The sequence below is a fragment of the Erpetoichthys calabaricus genome, chromosome 1, assembly GCF_900747795.2.
Source record: "Erpetoichthys calabaricus chromosome 1, fErpCal1.3, whole genome shotgun sequence".
Classification (NCBI taxonomy): Eukaryota; Metazoa; Chordata; class Cladistia; order Polypteriformes; family Polypteridae; genus Erpetoichthys; species Erpetoichthys calabaricus.
Window position 1 is genome coordinate 156,804,933 of NC_041394.2, and position 13,686 is coordinate 156,818,618.

The window sequence follows — 13,686 nt, forward strand, 5'->3', positions numbered from 1 at the left end:
CCCTATACTCTCGGAATACCCCCCACAGAATCCCCCCGAGGGACACGGTTGAACGCCTTTTCCATGTCCACAAAACATATGTAGACTGGTTGGGCAAACTCCCATGCACCCTCCAGGTCCCTGCTAAGGGTGTAGAGCTGGTCTACTGTTCCATGACCAGGACGAAAACCACACTGTTCCTCCTGAATCCAAGGTTCAACTGTCCGATGGACCCTCTTCTCCAGGACCCCCGAATAGACTTTTCCAGGGAGGCTGAGGAGTGTGATCCCTCTGTAGTTGGAACACACCCTCCGGTCCCCTTCTTAAAGACGGGGACCACCACCCTAGTCTGCCAATCCAGTGGCACTGTCCCTGATGTCCATGTGATGTTGCAGAGGCGTGTCAACCAAGACAGTCCTACAACATCCAGAGCCTTGAGGAACTCCGGGCGTATCTCACCCAACCCCGGGGCCCTGCCACCAAGGAGTTTTTTGACCACCTTGGTGACCTCAGTCCCAGAGATGGGGGAGCCCACCCCCGAGTCCCCAGGCTCTGCTTCCTCATTGGAAGGCATGTTAGTGGGACTGAGGAAGTCTTCAAAGTACTCCCCCCACCGACACACAACGTCCCGAGTCGATTTTGGAGTCCCTGGACGGGGTGCTAGAGGGCATACCTTCTGGGGACTCCCTCATTCTGCTGGGAGACTTCAATGCTCACATGGGCAATGACAGTGAGACCTGAAAGGGCCATCCAACATGTTTGTACTTTATGCTGCCATGATAGCATCTGGCCTTCTGTGAATTTGAATTGAACTCCATGTGTTTGAATACATTATGTTGCATTAGTTAGTAGTTGGTTACACATTTCATATAACACTGTAAATGTAATATTATCCATCCATCCATTTATTTTAGCTTTCTTAGTCCATGCAGGGTTACAGGTAACTGGTAATGGATAACTAAAGGAACTCAAAAAACTACTGTTGTGTATTTGTATTATATAAGTGCATATTGATTCTTTATAAATCATATTTTATGTTATTTATTTAGTTATATACAACAGTCTATTTCTAGCCTGTTGCTTTTTTTTCTCTTGTGACTCTTCTTTTATACTTAGTAAATCACTTTGAGCTACATCCCTTGTATGAAAATCTGCTATTTGTTGAAGCTAATTTTAGCAGCACAGAGTGCAAGCCATCAGTCGGACTTGGCTATCTAGCACAGAATATATCGATCATTTCCAGTTCCGGGTTTCAAGGCAGGAGCCATCCCTGAACAGGGTGCCACTCCTCTTCAAAACATATGGGCACACAGACACTTGCACCTACATATGCTGTTCCAATTTAAAGTTGTCAAACGCTCTAACAATTGTTCTGTTAATGCCATTTACAATATTTCTCATGATGCTTTGGGATTAACAAGCATTCCTCAAGGTGGCTTTTCCAGTCAGGCATTATTTTTAGCAAGTATACTTCATACTTTTCAAATTCTTTTCTTTGTGTAGATACATAAAGATAGTACCTCGGTTCTGGTTTATACATTACCATCAGGAGATGTTGTTTGGAGGCAAATATTAATTTTCATTAATATGCTGATGACACTCAACTGCATTTATATTTTAAATCAAAGGATGTTTTTTCTACTGATAGCAATAGAAATCTCATTAATTAACTGCTTTAATGACATGAAATGGTGTGTAAGTAAAAAATATTTCTTTGAAAGTGCTTTACTATTAGTTTGGATAAATCTGCATCAAATTATGCTTTTTCTTAAACTTATATTTTAGCTGTGGATTTAACAAAAAACAGATTTCTAAGCTAAGAAATATCACAAAATTAGTCATTATTGCCCTTGATGCTAACATGTTAAGAAACTATAGTAAAGTAACAATTTTGTCTGTTTCTATTATTACCAATCTTTTTTTCTCTTAATTAAATTTTAAGCTTTCTAATTTTATGAATGGCTGCTGCATTCTCAGTTCTCCATTGTGGTTTTTTTCATTCATTTTATGTCATACTTTTTAGAATCAAACCTCTTTCCATTGTTTCACAGTTTATAAATTATGTTACATTATACTTCTATTTATCCATTCTTTTATTCCTTCATTACTGAAATATTTGCTAAAGTTTTTGCTTTCCTCCTTTTATTTCTATTTCTTGTTTTGCTAGATTTTCACTTTGGGAACTGTTTCTTAAACGTATAATCATGGTATTCCAGACACTGTCAAACTCCTCTTAAAACAGACTGTCTCAACAATTTTTAATACATTCTCTTCGACTCAGAAATGGGCAGTAATTATATATACAGTTCTCTTGCTGTTCATTTAGCACATTTTATTTGTTGCATAATTGCAGTCTAATATTCCCCGTAAACATGTCCTTTCTTTTCTGTTTCTTCTGAAGTTGATATTACCATGATCCTGTCATCTTCTCCTTCCATTTCTAGTTTTACTGCAGTCTCAAGACTATAGTACTGTTCTTGCCCTGTAATCCATCATAATGCCTGCCTGATCAAGCTCCCCCCCTTATACATGTGTTTATTTATTTTTAGAATGTTCTTTTTATTACAATTGAAGTTTTCTGATGTGCCTCTCATGATTTTTTTGTGTAATTCTGATTAATAGAAATTATGGACTTTAAGTACGGAAGAATGATATGTTTATAATGATAAGAATTAATTCTGTCATTTATTTGTTAATATAGCATGTTTTGTTGTGTAATTGCTCTCAGCTGTACAAAGTCAACAAATATATTAAACTATATATATATATATATATATATATATATATATATATGGTTGAAAATATAATTAATCAACATAGCCCCGAGTGTTAACGTTTGCAGTGCACCATGTATTTGAATGAATTTTGCAAGTCATGTAATAATAAAATGCTTTGCATTTGTCATTTCAACATATGGTAAATTACAAACATTTGCAGTAAAATAATAGTACAGATGTAATACAAGTGTCCAATCATAGAAACCTATATGTCATTGAAAATGTCTGAAATTGAGCTATACAATAGTAATGAGCCTTTCACTGTATGTGGCTCGACAGAGGTGAGATTTTTAGCTGCGACATGTTGCTCACCTCGGCATATGCATATGCAAATCACATATTTTACTAATGAAAAAGAGCAGACACGGAAACTTATTATTTATTTAAAAGAAGCCACCCTTGGGTATGCAAAGTACCATTATTGCTTTTAATTGAGTCACAGGTTTATTGCAACATACACAAACAACTTTGAAATATGACAGTGTACCGCCTCCGGGATACCTCATGCATAAGTGGCTACAATGGATATGCAAGTAATATGAGTGCCTTGGATGAACAAGAATACAGCAAGATATTTGGCAAAATTAACCCTAAAAATGGCAGCTTCAGATTGCCTAAGATAAACATGTCCATCATTATTCTGGACCATTATCCTGAAGGAGATAAAAAATGTCTATCTTGTTGTTAGCATTGTGTATGACTAATTCTTACTATTGTGGATATTTGTAATTTATAGGGCTAGTATTCAGTCTCTTGTGGTTTAAGAGAGGAGGAATTATTTGCCTTTGCATTTTGCTTCTTTATTTTTCCCATTTATTTTGTTATCCTTAAGCTCCTGCAAATTCTTGCATATTGCATTGGTAATTTTTGTTGATGAAATACAGTATACTATATGTAATTAGGTTTAATTTTTATGTTTGTTTGCTTTCTTGTCATTTCCTAGTTATTTCCGCAAAGGTAGTTATTTTGGATTGGCCTGCTTTGCAAACATGCCTGTGGAGAGTGAACTGGAAAGAGGTGCACGCATGAAATCTGTAGGCATTCTTTCTCCTTCTTATACCCTCCTGTATCGATATATGCATTTCTTGGAGAATCAAGTCAGGTATGTTGTAGATTTTGCAGAGCTTTTTATTTGAAGCATAATTTCAGAAAAACATAAGCATTTAATATTTACCAAAGCCAATAAAATAATTCAGAATTCTTAAGCAAATTGGGTTGCTTATCTCTAAAGAAATCAGTAACTAAACCGGTTTCAATTTTTCAGATTCTGTATTTCTGTAGATGTTAGGCAACTTCAGGTTTTTGTTCCAACTAGATTCACAGTCATTAATCATAACTTTTTTATGTTTTTCTCTCCTCTTTTTTAGCCTTCAGAAGAGCACAGCAGTATAATTTTTAAAATTATATGACATTTAGAAATATTTCTATTTTTGTTATAGCTAAGATGCTTAACTCTCTTTTGTTATTCTTTTTATTATTTTGACCTTTTTCTGTGTAGTTTGCCCTCTTTATTGTATCCTAATAATAACAATTAAAAACAAGCAGAGCAGGCACTTGGGCAAACAACACTGAATGGAGGAAGGCTGCAACTACTTCACAGTCTGGCCCACTAATTTGTAAATAATAAATTAAATAACTAGAAAATCTGGCAAAGCAGAATGAAAATTAGGGTGAATATGTTGTTAAAAAACAAAACTACATTATCTACACATAACTGCTTAGTACATTTTAATAAAAATTTTCCGAACTTAGTTTTGTACTCTCTACGCTGGCCCAAAACACAGAAAATGGGAAATAGCACTGGAAGTCTAATGAAAAACAGAAGTTCATTGGAACAAAAACTTGCAACCATAGAGTGTTTCCAGAATTGAGTTTGAGACCACTGCCCTGGACTAAATTGTCAGCTCTTTTGTTGCCTGTGCAATGGCTTTGTTACAGAGGAATGTAAAAATTGGGGCAATTCTGACTAAGAAAAATAAATATTAAATTCCACAGACGAGTTTCTGATGGCATCCTCATATATATATATATATATATATATATATATATATATATATATATATATATATATATAAAATACTGCCGATTATCTACAAGAAATTATTTTAATAAATTTTGAAGTAGGACAACTTATTTTAAGAACAGTAGTGCAACATGCAGGAGGCAGCCTCATAGATGTATGAAGAGATGTTTGAGCAGAGCTCTGGATGTATGTGTAGCTCCTGGTGTATAAAGTACACTTATATTTATTCATTTTTTGTTTTTTTCCAGTGTATAAATATTTAGAGCAGCTGCAGGCTGTCACGATTACTAAAAGCAATTACACACTATTGCTCTCTTCTTGCAGGCATCAGTTGGAAGCTCCTGGCCATTACTCTCAATTAGAAGCTTTTTATGAAGATAAAAAAGCAGTGCTTCCCACAGGAAATGGAACTGTGAATTCTCATCAGCCTGTTTATTGTTTGCAGATGATCAATAAATGCATGCATCCTGAAATGAAGGTATGCAGATGGGTTTGGTGAGGCTGTACATTTATGCAATCAGCTCAGAGATACCTTCCATAGAAGAAGAACAACCGACATGGATTATTTTTGGAAATATTCTGGAAGACAAAATGGACAGTGTATTTTAGTTCACAATTTGGAAACCATTAAAGAAAAGCTCTTATACTGGGAAAAAAACACTACCTAGAAAAACAAAAATAATTCTTGTTCACATTTTTATAGAATAAATGAGATTTTATTTCAGTTTTTTATCTTTAAATATAGACTGTTATTTTGTTCAGAGTTGCATAAAAATTATTTATTATGTTTTCTGGTTGCAGATCACACACCCAGCTGGTTGCATGTCCCAGTTCATCAAGTTTTTTGGGGAACAGATCATTATCTTATGGAAATTTGCACTCTTGAGAAAACGTATTCTGATCTTCTCCCCTCCTCCTGTGGGAGTGGTCTGTTATCGAGGTAGGGGTCAAATTTGATTAATGAAAATGCCTCTATGGTTTGGAGCACCTAAAAAAGAAAGATTGCATGAGTTGAGTGCAATAATATTTTGCCTTTAATTCTCTCATGGTAGTTTTCACATTTTATTATTATTCAGCTTTGAATCACAGTGGATTTAATTTGGCATTATTGACGATGAACAACACAAAAATACTTTTTAATGTCAAAGTGAAAACAGATCTCTTCAAAATTATCTAAATTACAGTAATCTCTCGCTACTTCGCGGTTCACTTTTCGCGGATTCACGACTTCACGGATTTTATATGTAAGCATATCTAAATATATAACGCAGATTTTTCGCTGCTTCGCGGGTTTCTGCGGACAATGGGTCTTTTTACTTCTGGTAGTTGCTTCCTCAGTTGGTTTGCCCAGTTGATTTCATACAAGAGATGCTTTTGGCGGATGGCTGAGAAGCTACCCAATCAGATCACGCAGTTAAGTTCCTGTGTGCTGCTGATTGGCTCAGCGACGGAGTGCTGCATTAACCAGGAAGTCTCATCTCACTCATTCAGCATTAACGTGCTCTTGCTACTGCATTCAGGGGATCATCACCTTCATCGTCATCATTTTTAATGCGCAGCATATTCATCACCATCATCACGTCATATATAGCTACGTGTACCTCGCTATACAGTAAGTGTAAACTTATCTACCGATTTCATATTGCTTAGCAGTTGTCCCTGTTATTAATAGAGTAAAGGGTGGGTTGTAAACAATACAGGGAGGGTTTAAAAACGTCCAAATACACGTTAAATAATTAAATAAATATGGTGTCCCTACTTCGCGGAAATTCAGTTATCGCGGTCGGCCTTGGAACCTATCTCCCGCAATAAGTAAGGGATTACTGTAATGACAAACAAAAAAAATTGCCACATACGTATTCTCCACCTTCAAGTCAGTATTTAGTAAGCAGCCATGATGCTGTGCCCAGGTCTCTATCAGCTATGCTCATCTGGACATTGCACTTTTTTCCCATTGTTATTTGCAAAACTGCTCAAGCTTGGGATGGTCCAGGTCGTGTCTACTCTGTCTGTTGCACCTGGGAGCCTCTTGAACCTGGATCATTAATAGTAATAACCAAGATGAGCTGGGCAAATGAGGACACATACAATACAGCAAGGGGTAGGTGCAAAAGTGATTTAATGCTTTTATCTAAAACCATCCTAAAATCAAGTGTTCAAAAGTGCCGTGCAGTCAAGTCTTCAGTCCACAAATAAATATTCCATTAAACCAAGGTTAAAATTTCATGGCAGTTACAGTCTCTTTAAAAACTCACAACCTTGGTGCCTCTTCTAAAACCAATGTCTTCTCTGCTTACCCTGCATGTGATCTTGCAGCAGAAGAGACAGAGGTACAGCCAATGTTCTTCCTTTAGGCACAGGTCCCTGCTGCTATGGCTCCCTGGCAGGGTTACCATGCCAAGCCTCCTTTTCGCTCTGTCATGTCCCACTGCCTCTCCTTCATTTCCTGGCAACTCCCAGTCCTGCTACATCTCTCTCTTTTCCTCAGCGTCTCTGTTTCCCTTTAACCTCCGTTCTCTTCATTTTTTCCTTTTTTTCTCTCCCCCCTCTGCCATTCAGACTCCTCATATACTGTCTGCTTAATTGGGCACAGGTGTGAGACGCCGTTCCCTCAAAGGCAATAATGAGGTACCTGACTAAAGCTCACATTTACACATGTATGCATGATCAACCGGGTGCCTCCAACTGTATTTAAAGTCAGCACAGTGCCATGGACCACATATCAGAAAGCTATGTCAGGTTACACAGGGATCATGAGTCAATAGCCACAAATTCTCAATCGGATTGAATTCTACACTCTGACTCTGCATCTTCAGAGGGCTCATTTATAAAACTTTGCATGGATTTGTTTGTGAAAAATATGTGCATGCCAAAAAACAGGAAAATGCGTACACAAAAAAAATATTTTTATAAAACCTGTAAATTACAGTCATCATGTAAATTTGCGTTTTTGATCTTGCCTCGATGCTAATCAACCTAATACATATTCAGTTACAATGCTGCAGATGTTCACTGGTTAGTAGAACAGCCTCCCTTCTATTATGTCGACACCCTGCCACCTGCATTCAAGAGCATCTTAGTGCACTCTGCAGCTGAGTGTGGAAGATCATTCGTGCCATTATAGTGACTCCTCCGCATTCTTGGGGTCCAGGAAAGGTGTAAGTTGTCAGTGTTCTGAGCGGGTAACCACTATCAACTGGCACATGTAATGAATGACATGATTGCTGATACAATGAATAATATAGAATATATGAAAAACTAAGTGTACAGCCAGTTACTTTACCTGAAAGCCACCCACCATGTATAGTATCGTCACATCTGCCAAAGTAAGTTTCTCTCAACATAAATGAAGCATGGGTTGACCCGGGCCGCAGAGACATATTTGTCTGTCTCACCTTGGCATCACATATGATTTGTGTGTTAATGGAATGTAACAGCCTCTGTTAATGACAGCAAATTCATTCCTGCTAGATGCTCTAATTGCAATATGAATGCAGTAAATTGTTCCTATTATGTTAGGAGAACAGGACCCTGCTGCCAACTGACCTTTTATGTTGGTAAAATATGTTTTAAAATTGTATCAGAAAATGTGTTGTCTACATTCTCCACGAAAACACAAGAATATTTTTTTTTCTCAGCAATCACTACAAACTACATGGGGCAGGTAGCATATAAAATATTTTTAGGCGGAGTAGTCCTTTAACATTGCTGTTTCTAAGCCATTCCTGTGTAGCTTTGGCATCATGTTTGAGGTCACAGTCTTCAGGGAAAACAAATCTTCTCTAAAACTACAAGTTCCTTGCAAACTGCTTCAGGTTTTCCAGAAGGATTTCCTTTTATTTTGCTGTTTTCATTTTACTCTTTACCCTCGCAAGCATTCCAGAGCATGCTTCTGAGAAACGTCCCTAAAGAATGATGTGCCACCACTGTGATTCACATTGTAGAGATCATAATGTGCAGTGTTTGGCTTATACCAAATATAGTGTTTAGTCTAATGGCCAAAAATCTGAATTTTGGTCTCATCAGACTGTAGAACCTTCATGTTATGTGGGTTTTGTTTAACAGCATCTTTCTCTTTGCCACACTTCTCTGAAGCTGTAACTGGCGGAGCACCTGGGCAGCAGTTGTAGACACTACAGCTTGTAACTTCATCAGAGTTATCAGAGGGCTGTTGGCAGCCTCCCTCACTAGTTGTCTTCTTCTTTGATCACTCACTTTTTGTGGATGGCCTTGTATCCATCCCCTGCTGAGCTCACCTTTTCACAGAGTTGCATGGAGTGTTCTTTTTGCTTTCACTAGGGTAGGCCACAATGCTGACTGACCACAAGTTGGACCTTTCAGATCAGATGCATTTAAACCACAAATAATTGGAACTCCTTGACTAGTGTCAAAAAAGCCAAATTAAATCCACTGTGATTCAATGTTGTATAACAATAAAATGGGAAAATGTCCAAAGAGGTGAGTACTTTGTATAGGCACTGTAGCTGCTTCTAGGTCATTGTGTCAAAAGTGGATGCTTATGTAAACCTGATTAACCATTCAGTAGACTGTTGTAAAATAATTAGGAAGCTAAATATTTTTTATGTTATTTTAGATGCTGTTGTGTTTATGTATACTCAATTGTGTTTCTACACTCAGTTTGTCCATCCATCCATCCATTATCCAACCCGCTATATCCTAACTACAGGGTCATGGGGGTCTGCTGGAGCCAGTCCCATCCAACGTAGGGCGCAAGGCAGGAAACAAACCCCGGGCAGGGCGCCAGCCCACCGCAGACACTCAGCTTGTATGAAAAGTTTACCAAATTGTTACATGACCTTCATAAAAGTTGCTTGCAAAGTTGTATCTTTCTCTTCTTTAATTTAATGTAATATGTAGAATTTTGGCTTCACTTTAGCCATCAGCCATACCACATGCACTTCAGAACAGGTCATCCACCTGAAGCTAAGCATGTTCGGGCCCAGTAGGTACTTGGATGGGAGACCATCTAAGAAAAGCTTGGGTTACTGCTAGAAGGGGTGTTGGTGAGGACAGCTGGGGACACTATGCTTTAAAAATGGCACATGTCCTTCCGATGAGAGGTAAAACCAAGGTTCTGACTCTCTGTGGTTACTAAAGATCCCTGGGCATCCTTTGCAAAGAGTAGAGTATATCCTGATATCCATGGTAAATTGCCCAAACTGGCCTAGTCATTCTGGCTCCCTAATCATCCCCTGTCTCTAATTGGCTATCTGTCTCACCACTTCACTCCCTAACAGTTAATGTGTGGTGAGCGTACTTGTACAAAAATGGCTGCCTTCTCGTCATCCAAGTGGATGCTACACATTAGTGGTGGTTGAAGTAGCTCCCAACTCACTGTGAAAAGCATTTTGAGTAGCGAAAAAAGCTCTATATACATCCATCCATCCACTTTCCAACTCGCTGAATCCGAACACAGGGTCACGGGGGTCTGTTGGAACCAATCCCAGCTAAACACAGGGCGCAAGGCAGGGAACCAATTCCGGGCAGGGCTTCAACCAACCGCAGGCTCTATGTACATGTAAAGAATTATTATTATTATGATGTTGCTTTGCAGATGATCAATGGAAAAGAAACTCCTATGTTAACACAATAAATTGCAATAAGGTCCTGTGACAGAGACAGTAAATACCTATAAGACCCTTTAGCAGGAGAAGCGTGAACACTATTGTTAGTATAATATTATTGGTAAACCTGTGTTTAATCTGTTTTTAAAGGCTGCTGATTTCAGTTGTCTCTCCAGCTCCTCTGACACTGCAGAACAGATAGAAGCACTGTAGACATGTAACTGACTCCACTGTCAGTAATGTCAAGGATTCTTTGAGTGTGGTTATTGTTGCAGTTGTGAATATTAACACTTGGCAGTATTTGTCTAAAGAAGTATTATTTTGTTTATAGGTCAACCTGATATTTGTTTACTCAGTTTGGTAGCATTATAAGTCATGTACTGAAGGAAATAGTAAATTTAATTATATATAAAAATAATTATATATAATCATTCTAGCATTCAGCTGTTAAACACAATAGGAGAATCTACAAAAATCATCCCTCTGTAGTTGGAACACACCCTACGGTCCCCCTTCTTAAAGAGGGGGACCACCACCCCGGTCTGCCAATCCAGAGGCACTGTCCCTGATGTCCATGCGATGTTGCAGAGGCGTGTCAACCAAGACAGTCCTACAACATCCAGAGCCTTGAGGAACTCCGTGCGTATCTCATCCACCCCCGGGTCCCTGCCACCAAGGAGTTTTTTGACCACCTCGGTGACCTCAGTTCCAGAGATGGGGGAGCCCACCTATGAGTCCCCAGGCTCTGCTTCCTCTTTGGAAGTCATGTTAATGGGATTAAGGAGGTCTTCGAATTACTCCCCCCACCGACCCACAACGTCCCAAGTCGAGGTCAGCAGCGCACCATCCCCACCATATACAGTGTTGACACTGCACTGCTTCCCCTTCCTGAGACGCCGGATGGTGGACCAGAATCTCCTCGAAGCCGTCCGAAAGTCGTTCTCCATGGCCTCCCTAAACTCCTCCCACGCCCGAGTTTTTGCCTCATTGCCGCATTCCGCTTGGCCTGCTGCTACCTATCAGCTGCCTCCAGGGTCCCACAGGACAAAAGGGTCCTGTAGGACTCCTTCTTCAGCTTGACGGCATCCTTCACCGCCGGTGTCCACCAACGGGTTCGGGGATTGCCGCCACGACAGGCACCGACCACCTTACGGCCACAGCTCCGGTCAGCTGCCTCAACAATAGATGCACGGAACATGGCCCATCCGGACTCAATGTCCCCCACCTCCCTCGGGATGTGGTCGAAGTTCTGCCGGAGCTGGGAGTTGAAGCTACTTCTGACAGGGGGCTCTGCCAGACGTTCCCAGCAGACCCTCACAACACGTTTGGGCCTACCACGCCTGACCGGCATCCTCCCCCACCATCGAAGCCAACTCACCACCAGGTGGTGATCAGTTGACAGCTCCGCCCCTCTCTTCACCCGAGTGTCCAAGACATGTGGCCGCAAGTCCGACGACACGACCACAAAGTCAATCATCGAACTGAGGCCTAGGGTGTCCTGGTGCCAAGTGCACATATGAACACCCCTATGCTTGAACATGGTGTTCGTTATGGACAATCCGTGACGAGCACAGAAGTCCAATAACAAAACACCGCTCGGGTTCAGATCGGGGGAGTCATTCCTCCCAATCACGCCCTTCCAGGTCTCACTGTCATTGCCCATGTGAGCATTGAAGTCTCCCAGCAGAACGAGGGAGTCCCCAGAAGGTATGCCCTCTAGCACCCCCTCCAGGGACTCCAAAAAGGGTGGGTACTCCGAACTGCTGTTCGGTGCATACGCACAAACAACAGTTAGGACCCGTCCCCCCACCCGAAGGCGAAGGGAGGCTACCCTCTCGTCCACCGGGGTAAACCCCAATGTACAGGCTCCAAGTCGGGGGGCAATAAGTATACCCACACCCGCTCGGCGCCTCTCACCGGGGGCAACTCCAGAGTGGTACAGAGTCCAGCCCCTCTCAAGGAGATTGATTCCAGAGTCCAAGCTGTGCGTCGAGGTGAGTCCGACTATATCTAGCCGGAACCTCTCAACTTCGCGCACTAGCTCAGGCTCCTTCCCCTTCAGAGAGGTGACATTCCACATCCCAAGAGCCAGCTTCTGTAGCCGAGGATCGGACCGCCAAGGTCCCCGCCTTCGGCCACCACCCAACTCACACTGCACCCGACCTCCTTGGCCCCTCCCATAGGTGGTGAGCCCATGGGAAGGGGGACCCACGTTGCCTCTTCGGGCTGTGCCCGGCCGAGCCCCATGGGTGCAGGCCCGGCCACCAGGCGCTCGCCATCGAGCCCCACCTCCAGGCCTGGCTCCAGAGTGGGGCCCCGGTGACCCGCGTCCGGGCAAGGGAAAACGCCGTCCAAAATTGTTTTTCATCATAGGAGGTTTGTTTAACCGCTCTTTGTCTCATCCCTCACCTAGGACTAGTTTGCCTTGGGTGGCCCTACCAGGGGCATAAAGCCCCGGACAACAGAGCTCCTAGGATCATTGGGACACGCAAACCCCTCCACCACGATAAGGTGGCGGTTAAAGGAGGGACTGTCTTGGTTGACACGCCTCTGCAACATCGCATGGACATCAGGGACAGTGCCTCTGGATTGGCAGACCGGGGTGGTGCTCCCCCTCTTTAAGAAGGGGGACCGTAGGGTGTGTTCCAACTACAGAGGGATCACACTCCTCAGCCTCCCTGGAAAAGTCTATTCAGGGGTCCTGGAGAGGAGGGTCCATCGGATAGTCGAGCCTCGGATTCAGGAGGAACAGTGTGGTTTTCGTCCTGGTCGCAGAACAGTGGACCAGCTCTATACCCTTAGCAGGGTCCTGGAGGGTGCATGGGAGTTTGCCCAACCAGTCTACATGTGTTTTGTGGACTTGGAAAAGGCATTCGACCGTGTCCCTCGGGGAATCCTGTGGGGGGTACTCCGAGAGTATGGGGTGCCGGCCCCCCTGATAAGGGCTGTTCGGTCCCTGTACGATCGGTGCCAGAGCTTGGTCCGCATTGCCGGCAGTAAGTCGAACCCGTTTCCAGTGAGAGTTGGACTCCGCCAGGGCTGCCCTTTGTCACCGATTCTGTTCATAACTTTTATGGACAGAATTTCTAGGCGCAGCTAGGGCGTTGAGGGGGTCCGGTTTGGTGGGCTTAGGATTGGGTCACTGCTTTTTGTAGATGATGTTGTCCTGTTTGCTTCATCAGGCTGTGATCTTCAGCTCTCTCTGGATCGGTTCGCAGCCGAGTGTGAAGCGGCTGGGATGAGAATCAGCACCTCCAAATCCGAGACCATGGTCCTCAGCCGGAAAAGGGTGGAGTGCCCTCTCAGGGTTGGTAGCGAGATC

The 13,686-nt window shown here is 42.1% G+C and overlaps 1 protein-coding gene across 1 annotated transcript in view; it reads left to right on the top strand.

Annotated features, from left to right (window-relative positions):
• dennd11 (DENN domain containing 11) overlaps positions 1 to 13,686 on the top strand; it is a 106,605-nt gene that overhangs the window by 66,254 nt on the left and 26,665 nt on the right. Inside the window, exons 3-5 of the mRNA XM_028807912.2 lie at positions 3,700 to 3,858; positions 5,104 to 5,257; positions 5,581 to 5,719. Coding sequence (XP_028663745.1) covers positions 3,700 to 3,858; positions 5,104 to 5,257; positions 5,581 to 5,719 — 452 coding nt within the window. The remainder of the gene's footprint in view (positions 1 to 3,699; positions 3,859 to 5,103; positions 5,258 to 5,580; positions 5,720 to 13,686) is intronic.